This window comes from Heliconius melpomene, chromosome 21 (assembly GCF_056956725.1).
Source record: "Heliconius melpomene rosina isolate 202511_hmr_F chromosome 21, ASM5695672v1, whole genome shotgun sequence".
NCBI lineage: Eukaryota > Metazoa > Arthropoda > Insecta > Lepidoptera > Nymphalidae > Heliconius > Heliconius melpomene.
Window position 1 is genome coordinate 12,562,883 of NC_140409.1, and position 15,399 is coordinate 12,578,281.

Sequence of the window (15,399 nt, forward strand, 5' to 3'; positions counted from 1 at the left end):
GAAAGTATATGCCGAGTCCGTGTATATACACGACTCATACTTTTTTCTCTCCGAAGGGATTACGTGTTGAGTGGCGGACTTTAACGCCGCGTTTTGCCTCAATATCAAAACGAAAAAATTAAAATATTAAATATTTCATTTCCTCGAGTGGGACTTGAACCCACGACCTGTCGCTTTTATAGTTACACTTTGAGCCTCTGCATTACGACTGGCTTCAATCATATATTCTTTGTAAGCTATTGAAGACTTGCTGCCTCTAAACATGATAACAGCTGGGGTGAAGCCAAGATAGCTTTTTAAGCTTGAGATGGGTGCGTATCCGCTTTAGGTCGTAAAAATAAAAAAATAAAACCTACTTAGCTGTATCTGGTCAAAATATAAATTTATGGGTAGTCCTAATAGGAAGATTTTGACAGTCAGGTATGAGTCGGCCTTTGTGAAGACCACTAAGATCCTTGTGTTAAATTAAGCAAAAAATCTAAATTAATCAAAGGATGTCTGATAAATTGAATGTATAGGATTTTTTTTAAATAATGAATTATTACGTAAAGTTAGGTTTAATTATAATAAAATAAAATAATTGTGAAAAAAAATTTTAGCTTCACGCTGTATCCCGCACATAGCAGGGTAGGCGGAGGGTATCTAGTGTTAAGACACTCCGTTCTCCACTTTCCGCCGAATTTCTGGAGGCATTACGTGCTGAGTAACGGAATTCCACGCCGCGGTTTGACTCGACACCAGAGCGAAGAAATAAAAATATAAATTTAAATAAATATTTCCTCTCTTCGAGTGGGAAATTTTGTATATATTACACTTATACAACAAGAAGAAATAGGATTTTCAATTTTACCTCTTTCTAAACCCACGCTTACAACGGAGCATCCTAGGATTAGTACGTTATATACCCTTGATATAATTTCGTAACTAAAAAAAACATCACTTTTGGGGAGTGCTCTGGAGAACTCTTCACCTGCCTGAATTTTCTAACCGGACAGTACGTCACAAACTCAAGTATCATCCACACCATCTGGATACGTGGCACTCCACCACCTGGATACGTGGAACTTCCTTCCACGCGCCACCAGCTGTGGAATGGCCTACCTGCGGCAGTGTTTCCAGGTCGATACGAACTGGGTACCTTCAAATAGCGCGTCTATCTCCACCTTGGCGGCCGGCAATACACCTGTAGCTCCTCTGGTGTTACACGGGGTCGTGGGCGGCGGTGATCACTTACCATGAGGTGAACTTGTTTTTTTCCATAAAAAAAACTTTTAATTGCTAATATCCAATAGTAGACAGTAACATGCGTATATTAGCATAGCAATAGGAAAGGTATATCCAATTTATGATCGTATTTTACCTAACGCCAGTCCTTTAGTTTGAATATGTATAAGTTTATAAGCGAAATGGTCGTAATCGGTTGAAAATGAAGACCGGTTATATAGCGTCTTCATAATAGTAATAATATAGGAATTAGTATTAATATGTAATAATGTCTGGTATGGAGTTTGTCGCAAATTTTTTAAAATATAATTTTCATATTTTTTAGTAAAAGAGAGTAGAGAATCTAGACACACGTGTTCACTTTGTATGTGCATTAAATCAAAACGGCCAACAAATCGTGGCCACCATGAAGTTAGGCTTTCTGAACTCGGGAAGAAAATATTGAAAAGAAAAATCCTAAAATGAAATCTGCAGAGAAGTCTACAACTAAGTTCAAGGCGGCCTATTCTAGTTACGTCAAATAAAATTGCCATAAGGAAAATGCATTCCAAGCAATGAGACTTAAACACATATTGTTTTTTACCTAGAAGAAACCGGGGGGCTTTCCTTTCGACGTGTATACTTTTTTTTCACTGAATAGTTAAATATCGCTATCTACATATATAGAGAAACAGAAAGAAGAAGAAACTCTTTAGCGTTCCATTGATTAACTGGGGGGGTTTCCATCACGTTGCACGAAGAGAAGCTCATAGTAGAGCCTGGGACAAGGAACCTCTTTTAAATACCTATTACCACTCACCTCAACTTTTTAAATTTTTCTGCCTAACCAAATTCAACGGGATTTCTGAATATAGCCATGTTCTAATGAAAACGTAAGATCAAAACATAACACAGCATGCCACTTATTAAGGCAAATTTAAATTTTAAAATAATCACCCTATTCTAATGACATTATTAATTTATATTATTTGAAATTATTCTTATTTTTTATAGAACCTTAAATATTTTACAGTATATAATAAAATACATATTTTTTATCTTTTATATAATTTAACATTATTTTTTGTAGATATCTATTAAAAAATATTTAATAATAAGAAAATGTAAAACTAAATAACAATAGGTACCTATTATGAATTTTGATTATGTAATTTATATAGCATGTTTAAAAAAACAAAACATGTTAATGTTAATTAAAGATAAAATAAATTAATTTATAAAGTAAATACGGTAGCGTGTATAGATGGTGTTTTGAAACGTTAAGTACGAGTGACATCACACTGACGCCATTTGGATTTTCCGTGGGCAGTGCGTATATGAAAAAAATACTTAAACAAGTGTTATAGGAGATATTTTTAAAGTTTTTAAAATATCTATAATATATCGATTTTGATAATATAGATTTCAAATAAAAGGATTAATACAAATATGCATATTTACTTAACGATTACGACCTCGAAAATGAGCTGCTAAATGTATGCTTAAGTGAGGTCTTCGTGGCGCAGCGACACAAGGGTGTGACTGCAACGCGACTGTTGTGGGTTCGATCCCCACTCGAGGAAGTGAAATATTTATCTACGTTTACATTTCTATTTCTTCGCTCTGGTGTCGAGACAAAGCGCGGCGTAGAGTTCTGCTACTAAACACGCAATGTCTCTAGAACTCGGCAGAAAGTGGGGAACGGAGTGCCTAAACACTACACTGCTGTAAGCGGAAAGCAGCGTGAAGCTGATTAGAATTTTTTTTTATATATTTAACTTGCCAAAAATATAAAACACACAGACATCGACCAGCTAAAATTATTTCATTTTAAAGATAACTATCTGCCTATAGATAGGTGAGTAACTCCAGTATCCTGTTGCTGTATAATTAGAATAACATTAACAACAGGTTTTCATGAATATTTTTCGATAGAAAACATAATAAAATACTATCAGAGAATGTATTTAATTATATCAAATTTATAATATTATTGTTAATCGGATATACTCGTAGCAACCACTATTACCACTATTATATATCTTCTCTATAATTATATTGAAAAAAAAAGAAATAAATCAGCTTCACGCTGTATTCAGCACACGGAAGGCTGAGGGAACCTAGTGTTGAGACACTCCGTTAACTACTTTCCGTCCAATTCTGGAGTGGCGGAGCTCAACATAGATAGGGCTTTCTTTGACACCAGAGCGAAGAGACACCAGATGGAAATATACATTTAAATCAATATTTTATTTCCTCGAGTGAGCACCGAACACACAACCGTTGCGTTTATAGTCACACTTTGTAACTGGCCTTAATACCAGATAATTATGTGTTTTAATTATTCATTTACACATGAAATATGGAGGGTGGAAGGTGTTAAGCAGATTTGAGTTTCGAAGGGTTGTAAAACACAGCTAACCCTGTAGTATGGAGTAGACGAGCTATATACTTGTATGGATAAGCATATCTCTGGGCAAATGGTAACGGTGAGGGGTCCATTCAAGGGGTCGAGGGGTCATCGATGGACGGGGGCGACGGTCGCGAAGGGAAAACCTCAAGGGTTCATTTTAAACTTAATTTAGTAGGGAAATGTTAAAATGTTAAAATATAGGGTATGTATAGGATTTAAAACTTTTTTAGATTATCTATAATTTTATAATTTATTCGGAATTGATTTATTTGTCGGTTCGGAAACTAGTTTTAATTTGTATATTATATTCAACTTGTTTGAGGTTTAAACAGAAACAAAGAGACCTTTTTGATTGATAATTTGATAAATGGTTAAAAATAAATAATAAGGTTATGAAATCTGTTCTTGTCACTTTCACCATCTTCTTAATTGAATCAACGAATCAACTTAATGAAAGAGATTGTAAATCGTCTCTATTAAAGAAACATACTTAGATATGTATGTACGTTTGTACATATTCAATCTACGCACCTACCATTTGTAGTGGTTCATTTTATTGTAACTGACATTTAAAACATATATATTACAATTTTTCACCAAAAACAAATTATACCTATTAATTTATTAGCCGTGAGGTCGATAGACTCGATATATGAATGTCTAACCAATATAAAAATTAATAGGTAATATATTTGAAAAATTAGCTACAGTCACTTTAGTCACTTTAGGAGTCCTAAATCGATTTTGTTGAATATTTTAAGTAAAAAATTTGGACATTTAAGTTCTTTAAATCTAAGTAAATAAGAAAATATATAACTGATTTTCTTAATTAAGATATTTGTCGTAGCACTTTTAACACATTAATAAGTGGAGAGCAGAGTGTCTCGGCAGTAGGTTCCCTAGGCAAAGTGAAGCTGAAAAGAATAAAATAAAAGCTTCTTTGATACATTTCACATACTAAGGTTTAATTTTGTTTTATTCTACATAGTTACTACTCGCGCCCGCATGTGAATTTTCTTGCCATTCGGTCGTCTCTGCTTGTTCGGGATAAAGCTAGAACATAAAAAAAAAATCATTCAGGCTACCTTACTTGGCAGTAAGTTTTGTCACCAACCACATAATATTACACTATTACATAATTGACAAAAGGTGACGGCAGGGTGTTTATGATCTTGTATGGACGATTACTTACTAATTAAAAAAACATTAATATTTTTATTATGCATAGTCTTTAGAATTCGGGAAAGTGGGAATCTTTTTTTTTTATGGAAAAAGGACAAGACAAAATGAGCGTTCGGGTCACCTGATGGTGATCACCGCTGCTCACGAGCCCGTGCAGCACCAGAGGAGCTACAGGTGCGTTGCCGGCCTTTGAGGTGGAGATAGACGCGCTTTTTGAAGGTACCCATATCGTACCGACCTGAAAACACTGCCGCGGGTAGGCCATTCCACAGTTCGGTGGCGCGTGGAAGGAAATTTTTACTTTCTTAATACTAGGTTCCCAGGTTGCCTCTGCCTACCCTGCTAAGAGCAGGATACAGCGTGCAAGAAAAATATATGTTTATAAAAAATGTAACAAAAACAAGAAAAAATATACATTACATTTTTTTATAAATTTTATAATGGATTGATTTCACATGAAATAGCAATATAATAAATCTATGTTACATACATACACATACATAACTTCACGCTTTATCCCTAGCGGGTAGTCGGAGAGAACAGAGTGCCCAACGCTACGGTGTCTGCACACCTCTTTCATCAACCTCTTCATACAAGTCTTCCGGGGGATGGATCCCCGGGGTCCCCCATGCTTTTTACGTGACCTTCCTCCAGTATCTTTGATAGTCTGAAGGAGGACGGAGCTACAAATAGCTGTTACGTTATATTACAATAATATAGTGGCAGGCGTATTTAGTTGCATAGATAATTGAAACATTGGGTTACAGACAAAGACAAAGGACGTTCGGTTCGTTTGACATGCAAAATCAGTGAACTATGCGTCAGTGATAAAATTTCAGGTGTTCATTCGTCGTTGACGATATTCATATTCATTTTGTTGATATGGGCGTAGGAATAGATGGGGTAAGGTGGTCCGTGCTCACACCAGAATAGTCTGCCCACCCCCAAAATTTTGATAACAAAATATTAGTCCTGAATGATTAAAATAAACCAACTTTTAAAAGAACATATCAGTATCAGCTAAAATAAAGCCTCCCATGTTAGTTCACGGTATACATAATAAAATTTTTTTAAAAAGAAGTTTTTTTTCTTGCTTATAGCATCTCTCTATTCGCCACTTTCCGCCTAATTGTCAAGACATGTGTGTTGAGTGGTGGAATTTATTACGTCATTGTTGAACTTTGTGTTATCGTGAGTTCGATTTTCAATTGAGCAACGAAGAAAATTGACCTGTTGATAAATTGGTAGAGTTTTTGAGTTCTGATAATCAACATACAATATCGCTGTCGTTAGAATCTTCTGTAATTGTCAGCCGGAAGCGCTTCTGTCGAAGATGCTAGAACTAGAAGTAAGTACATATTTGTCCTTAGTTACTAATTGAGGCCGCCGTGACGCAGCGGCACAAGGGTGTGACTGTAACGCGACGGTTGTGGGTTCGATCCCCGCTCGAGGAAACGAAATATTGATTTCCATTTATATTTTCATTTGTTGGCTCTGGTGTCGAGGTAAAAGAGCGGCGACTCAACACGCAAAAAGCCTCTAGAATGCGGCGGAAATAGGGGAACGGAGTTTCTTAACACTAGGTTCCCTCTGCCTACCCTGCTGTGTGCGGGATCATCGATGACTGATTTTTTTTTTAGTTACTATTTGGAAATTAGTGAAATTATTTTCATAAATACTATACTTACTGTGGTTCACATACGAGTATAACTACTACGACGCAAGTAATTAAAAAAAAAGTTGTAAAAGAAAATTCAATATCAATAGAACATTTCATATATTGAAATATTTTCAAAGCTCATAGTATTCTGCAATAATCTATATATATAAAAGGACTTGTCCTCACTGACTGAGGTAAGACGCACGCACAGCCGTAACCGCTGTGCGTGTAAACGCGACATTTGGACAGATGTTTACTTTTGTAATCTGGACATCCACTAAGAAGGGATTTTGAAAAATTTTAACCCTAAAGGGGTGAAATAGGGGTTCAAGGTTTGTATGGAAAAAAAATTAAATCGGCACCGATTTTTATAAATTTTTAAATTAAGATTTTAATGGTATTTAATTGAATACGTGTTTCATCGTTTTCTAGAATTCTCTCCCTAAGGGTGCAAATAAGGGGTTGAAAGTTTGTATAGGCTTTTTTATATCGTCACCAATTTTTATAAAATTTAAAATTCAGACTCTTAAACGTATATAATTAAACACATGTTTCATGGTTTTCTAGAATTCACCCCCTAAGGGTGCAAATAAGGGGTTGAAAGTTTGTATGGGAAAATTCTTAAATCGCCACCGATTTTTATAAAATTTGATATTTAGACTCTTAAAATATTTAATTGAACGTATGTTTCATGGTTTTCTAGAATTCACCCCCTAAGGGTGCAAATAAGGGGTTGAAAGTTTCTATGGAAAAATCTTTAAATCGCCACCGATTGTTATAAAATTTGAAATTCAGACTCTTAAAAATATTTCATTGAACACATGTTTCATGGGTTATTAGAATTCACCTTTAAATACGCAAGCGAAGCTGCGCGCGTCCGCTAGTCTATCTATAAATGCCTGATGTTAAAATGAAAATAGTTCCTCTCTATTCTATGTTGGCGTAAATTGCGATAGCCGTTCTTTCGCTAACGTTATGGAATTTTAATAGAAATAATTTCGGCGTCTAGTATTGAAGAAGATATAAGATATTTTTATTGAAGCAAAAGTCTTTCTTTATTTAAATTGACTGAAGAAACCAAAACATTTTAATATTACGGTTTACGGTTATTACCTTAAAAGACTGTAATATCAATTTAGTTATCTACATATCTATACGTAGGTATGTACATATAGTGCAGGTTTAAAGCCTCGCCAATTATATCTACATACAACATACATACATACCTATAAATAAAATTAAAATGATAGTCTAATTTTTCAAATGAATATAGTTATTTACACGGTACTAAAACACAAACAAGCAATTTTAAAGATTTTCTCTCTCTGTCCGACTTCCGGCTAGTCTCTGGAACAGCTGAATGGATTTTATAGGAATTTCTCTAGAAAATATAGAAAGGTAGTAGAGCATATGAAAAAAAAAAAGAAATAGTTTATATTCTTATAGTTTCAGCGAAAATGTAGACGGGTCATTAGTAAGGAAATAAATCTTTGAGATGGATATTAATTACCATTTAATTTGTCAAATATAATTACCACTTGTAAATAAATAAATAAAAATAAATATATCAGCAAATGTGAATCGAACCGGCAACCGTCTTGTGATATTTCTCAACTTTGCCACGACGATTTCAATAAAATTAAATCAATATTAAATAATATAAATGAAAAGAAAACATTTTTTTATCATTGCCACTTACATTTCATTTACAGTCAAAATGCCACTGAAGAGAACTTTTTTTAAATATAAAGAAGACGTTATAAAGGCGATAGACGAAATAAGACCTTTAATGATACGTAAATCTTCGGAAGTTATTAAAAAACCAAAGAAAGGTGAATATGTGTTTGTTAAAAATATGAAGGATTAGGAATATGAAGGATTTTCCAGGGACCGTAGAGAACACTAATGGTGATGTTTATGAAATAAGTACAATGACATTTTCTGTTCGAAGTACTTGCCGTTGGCCAGAGCAATGTGATAAAATCTGGTACCAAGAAGATGCAATAGAGAAGAAGATTGCAGTTCCAATCTTACCTAATAGTCAAGGTTTTTAGAGTTCCTGAAATGAATAAATTTATGCCCAAAATGTGATTATTTTTAATTTTAGATGTATATTGCTTTCGATTTAGAATGTTAATTTTATATTTTGAGTCATGTTCCTTTATAAATATTTTATCGCCAATTATAACAGGTATGTCAGTGGTCTCAATCTCCAAGAATTATTAAGTTAAATATTATATTAAGTACTATTATAAAACTTTATTTTATTGATATTTTATTGCAAATTATTACAGATATGTTTGATCTTATTCCCAAATATTTATTAAGTTAGGTATTATATTACATACTACCTACTATGTGAGTTGTAGCGTTAAGAGGTCTTATATTCATGTTATATACTAGAGTTGTTATTGAAACTGAGTATAAAACTTATGTTAACTAATAATAAATAAAAGTGCATTTTCTTATTTAATTTGTTTTATTTAGTGGTTCATACACAAAGTGGTACACATGGTACAAAGTCATAACTCACAACATGATTGTTTTGAGATAAGAATCAGAGAATTGTTTTGAGATAAGAATCAGAGAATTTTTTTTATAGTGAAACTTTTATGGTTTACATATATCTATATATAAAAATGTGTAAGCCATTGTTTTTATTTTTTTTTTGGAATTTTAATAATAAAAATCACTTTCTTAATGTCACATTGTATGGAGAACATATGATAGAGAAGTGGCGGAACTCAACACTGCACTTAACAAACTTAATAATGATTTGAAAAGACTTGAAACAAAATTAATAATCCTCTAAGTAGAAATTGACAGGAATAGAACATAGAATAGAACATAGAATAGAATATAGAATAGAACATATAATAGAACATAGAATAGATAGAATAGAGTAGAGGCCCCATGCCACTGTGCCACAGCAGACTATGTGATTTGTGATTTATGTTAAGTAATTTTTAGCTACAATTAAAATTGAAAGGTATGTTAGGCCAAAGTTCTGGTTTACATTGACCAGAATCATGAATAAACGATGTCAATAAAGACATTTCTAATGCACTTATCCTCTGCCACCTGTCCCCATAAAGTTCTTTCATTCTCTCTCTATTCTTCTCACAAGTTTCTCTTTCTTTTTGTATACGAATATCATCAGATTCTTCTTCTTCAGCTTTTAATCGTTCACGTTCTTTCTTAACATCTACCTTATATTTTGCATTTGCCGTTAAAAATTGCTCGATAGCCTCAAAATCATTATCACTTTGGATTTCTTCATTTTCTTCATCTGTGATATGATGTTCTTCACCACTATTACTTTCTGTTTCACTATTATTATTCTGTGTTTCAGTTTGTAAGCCACTTTGCTTTTCCATTTGTAAACTAGAAGGCACAACTAAATTGTTTCTATATATTACATCGTGTAAAACATTATTTTCGTATTCTAAAGCCTTTGCACGCGCTTTCCAGTAAGCAACCTGGTGTTTCAGTTGCCACGTTGCAGCCACAGCAAAGTTTTCAACCCAAGCTGACATTGTATTTGCAAATTTTAACTGTTTTTTTCTTGATGATGGTTGACAAAACTTTGCAAAATTAAAAGATGGAGTTGATCTACTTTTGATACTTTAATGTTAAAACGTCAATGTCAAAATAGCATTCGTTTCGTTCAATTTTAGTTTTAAAATATAGGTAGGCGTAAGTAACTCGGAAGAATAAAACATTTTCGTTTGATCTACCAGATCTAGTATTAGATACCTATTTAGTTTACAGTTCTTTGGAGCACAGAAATTAAGCTGCTAATACAACACAATCAAAAGCTATGAGCATTTATGTATCGCTTTTGCTTCATTTTATATGAAATTCACCGCTCAATCAAAACTTACAATGTACTTCCCGTAGATCTACAGTTGTGAAATTTATGGCGAAGTAATATCGTACAATACAAATAGAGAAAAACTTAAATAAACATTTGTATATTGCGAGCGGGCGCAGCCGCACGGGCCCGCTAGTATATTAATATAATTATGACGCTCCAGCTGTCCTCTGTATGGAATGGAAATGATGTGAAACGCTTGTAGCGCAAAGTCGGCTTGCACTTGTCCGTTATAGGCACTAGCAGTTACGAAAGGAATGTTTTGTTTATTTATAGATTTATATTACATATTTTTGCCGTTGTGGCGTAGTTAGGCTGTGTACGTAGCATAGTCTTAACTCTTAGTTCTGTATCCCTCTATGTTGTTTGGATATGTATGTTTGTAACAAGTAAAATAAAACCATTTAATTACTATTATGATGCCGTCTGGAATGTGGCGCATGAAAACAAGCATGTGACTGTACACGCGAAAGGTTATGGGTTCAATTCCCACTCGAGGAAATGAAATTTTTGATATTTTTATATTTTCTCTTGTGTCGAGCCATAGCAAGGCGTCGAGTTCGGCCACTCAACACAATATGGCTACAGAAAGAGGCGTAAAGGGTGTGGGAGTGGAGTGGAGTGGAGAAGAATATACATGTTTATAATCAGTGTAAGTGTCAGTCAGTCTGAATAAATCAATTATCCATCAGGCCTTATCGGATTTAAAATCTAACTAGTGTTATCTTTTCATTTGCAACTAGTGTATAACAACATACAGTGGTATAGCTAGGGTATTTGCTGCTTGGTGCAGCTTAGAACTTGATGCCCTTTAAAATGGTCAAAATAATTTTAGATTTCGGAACACAGTAGAGTAGATATATAAATTTTTATTACTTCAAAACTATAATAACTATATATAAGTTATAACATTAGATTTTGGTAAAAAATATTGCAAAAATTTAAAAACAGATATTACACACTTTTTGACTAGCAACAAAAAAAAACAAACAAAGTCATTAATCACATTTTCAAACTCTTCCCTAAGACACAATTACTTATATTCCAGAGAGCAATACACCTTTACACATTGATTTGATTTCTTCCATCTTTTCTAATGCTTGCTTATTGGAAGGACCATTTCATTCATTGCATTTTCTCTCTTTAAATACCATAACCTTTGTCTTGCTTTTATTCTAATGGTGAAGGCCATTACTTAACTCTTGAAGTCTCTTAAATGATGATGCCTAGAAAATGTTATAGATACTGTTTTAGTTAATTTAATTAAATACACATAAGTTATAAAAAAATATACAAGCTAAGTAACTGACATAAAAATCTCTCTCTATATCAAAGAGACTTATTTTTTTATTACTGTATTATATACACCCATCAAGCTGCCACCACCCCAAGTGCCCTTTATTTTGTTGCCATGTGGACCACCAACAGTAGCATAATTTATTTTTTATTAAAGTATCCTTTTCTTTGTTTTGACTTGCTCTTGTTTTACAACTCTATCAGAACAGCAAACTGTAACTGGCTTCAATTCTGTCCTTGGCCTAGACTCCATCCTAAAATTATATTTTAATGATATATTCTGCTGTTTGTATACAATGCTTTTATAATTATGAAAGTTTAAAATTATACATTATGTTTTGAGATCACGTTAAAGTAGATAGTAATAATGAGAATAAATTATATATTATTTTATTTCATACACAACTTTTAAACAACGCACAAACGTAAACATTTAGTTGTGACAGCTGACACTTGTGAAATCCTTCAATTGACATAAAAAAATGATAATTATAGATAACAAAAGCCGAGTGTCTTCGACTCTTCTTATTTATTATAAGTATAGATATAAATTCCTACATATTTGGGGGTAAACTCAAGCCTTGAGTTCACTCAAATGCAGATAACTTTCTTTTAATAAACCGATTTTGATGAAACAAACTGTAGATATTAAGCTGAGTTAAAACAAATCAATTAGAGAAAGTTTTACGTAAATCGGTTCAGTACTTTCAGAGATTAGGCGTGACCATACATACAGACAGGCAGACAGGGAGACAAGAAATTAAAAAATATATTTTTGTCTACTCTATTATTCTTTTTAAGTGCCCCTCTATCCATTTCACTTAAAAATATTAAACGTACAGACAAAATATTTTTTCTGGTGTATTATATAGAAAAGCAAATGAATAACACTACTTACAAATGCCATTATTTTATTTAGTGAAGATAACAAGAATGTGCTTTAATATGGTGAACGTTACATTGCCTATATCTGTAGTTACTTATTTTAATAAATTTTAATATTTTCTTTCCGTAACTTTTTCCCGTCGTCCTTTTAAATAAGTATGTGAATATGCAATGAACATACAAACGCGCTCACAAGCGTATAGACGGAAGCCTAACGCTAAAGGATTGCCGAGACATAGCAAGTGTATCAACGCCGTATCATAAAAACAAAACTACCTTCCGAAAGATTTATCATCAAAAGCATTTTTTCAATTCACCTACATAATATAATATTTTAATACAGTGAGAGAAGGTAACAAGATAAGACAAGACTCGAATCTCAACTCAAATTTAAAGATAATTAAGTATTTAATTATAATAAAACGTAATAAAGATGTCGCGTTCATATGAAGACATATCATCACGTGAGTTTTTTTATTAAAAAATATATGTATTTGTATAATTTATAATAAACATTTTATATAGCTTTATATACGAGTACCTACTAGGTTAGGACACGTGTAATTAAGATTATTCATTGATTTATTCAGAATAATATTTTTATATATAATAAAACGTATATGTAATATATTTAAAAATCAGATTCACGCGATATCCCGCAAACAGCAGGGGAGGCAAATGGAACCTAGTGTTAAGACACTCAGTTCCTCATTAATAAATTTAAATATAAATTATTTATTAAAAACGAACAAAGGTTTCTTTCCTAGATTATATGAACGCCTCTACAAATATGTACATTTATTTATATATAAAATTTATGCAACGCATTGTATGGTTTGCTTTGTACTTATACAGTTGTACCAATACAAGATGGGCAAGAATCTCCGATACTATTAATTAGTCGCGGTATCCAACCATATAGCTCCTTGCCAAATCCTACTACTGGAACAGAACCGAAGAAGGGAGTTAAAGAAGAAAAAGAGAAAAGAAAGAAAGAAGAGAAAGAAAAGAAAAAAAGGGAAGAAAATGAAGATGGGCAGAAAGGGGACAAAAGTCTTGCAAAAAATTATGGTATGTTACAAACTTCTTATTATGATTTTATTTCTAATCCAGTCTTAGTCCAGTGACTATTGTTAATTATAGACAAAATGGAGATGTCACATTGCAATTTTTCTGCTCTCATTTTATAATTTAAACAAAACACAACAACACTGTTCCTCGAATATGTGAATCAATATAATAAAAAAAAATCTAATAACTGGCCTTCGCGTTATTCAACCGTGTAATAAGTGCCAAAATAAAAATATAACATATATTTTTCAGGTGCAAGCCGCGTACCAAAAATGGCAACGAGGCGAATTAGTAATCGATCAACTCCATATTCGTCATCCTCACCGTCTCGTAGCCGTAGGAGTGTAAGCGTCCAGACGTCGTTTTCTAATGGTTCCCCGTCCACATCCACATCTACGTTTTGGGATCAGTTCTTCGTTGGAATTCCAAAAATTTACAAGTTATGCTCTTGCAAAAATCATACTTGTCCCAAAGATAACAATTAATATAAGAAGTTAAATTATAATATAAGAAAATAATGTTTACTTTTATTTAGTTATGAATATAAATAATTGAAAAGTGATGTGATTCATTTTGGTTGTATTTTATTTGATTAAAACTAAATAATAATACGGTTTATGTTATAAAATTAAAAATTTTTGAGAATAAATTATGTGTGTCATTTTCGGTTATAAAAGTTACGTTGAATGATATTATTTAAGTAAGAATCTATTTTTGTTTGCAATATTTTTATAGCTTTAGGCTGTAACCCGCCCATCGCAGAGTAGGCAGAGGAAATTTACTGTCAAGACAATACGTTCCTCATTTTCTACAAAATTCTGGAGACTCGTGTGTCGCGTGTCGATTGGTGGTACTCAACACCACGACTTGTTTGCCTCGACACCAAAGCGAAGGAATAAAATGTATTAATATTTGATTTCATCGAGTGGGCTTCAAATCCACAACCTGTCACGTTAACAGTCACACTTTGTGGCCCTGCGCCACGACTGGCTCCATCTGTAATGACTATAACCTAAATATAAATAATACTTGTAGCAATATTAATTTAAATTTAATTTATTACCTACTAGTAACCCGCCCGCGTCTTCGCCTGCTTGAACTACAACATTATTCATTAAAGAAGTTGGTTCACGACATATTTATTTGTCACTAGATAGGATTTGTGCCTAGTTGAAAATTATAGCATAAAATGTTTTTTTGTTATTGCGTTTACTTACCCTCAGTTGTTTTTTATTTTTCGATCATGAGGTTAATTCTGTTGGTCCTATTGGCTTTTACACTGACACCGGGACAGGGGGGAGGGTACACTGTTCCTGGAGAAATGCAAGCACTGTGTGGCTGCCTGTGAGGAACTCGACGACTGTAAGGACGCCCCCTGCGGGACTCGAACCTCGGCTTGGGGCCGTCGACGTAGCGTTGAGTTCGCCATTCAATGAGAGCTTTAAGTGTGAATGCATATTACAAATAAATATGCTTACATTGCAAACGTCGAGCCAAATGTTGTTATCAGCATTTACTACTTTCTTGGAATTGTTATATACACTCCGTGATGTAATTCCATTATCTGCCGCCACTACAGGGCGCAGTAGTATGTAGGTGTCGCTCGTTGCGAGTCTGTATTCAAAGCCGCACCACCGTTGCACGTGGGCGGCAGATTTTACTATGCTACCGCATTATCTCCTATTGATATAGCCGCTACGCAAACATCCGCTTCAAGTGACGATAACAATAAAATATATTTCGGTTATATTTGATGCCAGTTTAAAGAAAGCGCATCGTAGGCGCTTGCCGTAGCTCGCGGCGTGGCGGCGCGCG

General features: G+C 33.5%; 2 protein-coding genes across 2 annotated transcripts; one reads left to right on the top strand and one right to left on the bottom strand.

Annotated features, from left to right (window-relative positions):
- Positions 1 to 8,918: 8,918 nt before the first annotated feature.
- Positions 8,919 to 10,211, bottom strand: LOC146527321 (uncharacterized). The gene has a single exon (XM_085205840.1). The coding sequence runs from the start codon at positions 9,992 to 9,994 to the stop codon at positions 9,425 to 9,427; it is 570 nt and encodes a 189-aa protein (XP_085061966.1). The 5' UTR covers positions 9,995 to 10,211; the 3' UTR covers positions 8,919 to 9,424.
- A 2,633-nt stretch (positions 10,212 to 12,844) lies between these two features.
- Positions 12,845 to 14,204, top strand: LOC146527322 (uncharacterized). Its single transcript, XM_085206446.1, has 3 exons — positions 12,845 to 12,977; positions 13,369 to 13,584; positions 13,837 to 14,204. The coding sequence occupies exons 1-3, from the start codon at positions 12,947 to 12,949 to the stop codon at positions 14,067 to 14,069; spliced, it is 480 nt and encodes a 159-aa protein (XP_085062572.1). The 5' UTR covers positions 12,845 to 12,946; the 3' UTR covers positions 14,070 to 14,204.
- The last annotated feature ends 1,195 nt before the right edge of the window (positions 14,205 to 15,399 follow it).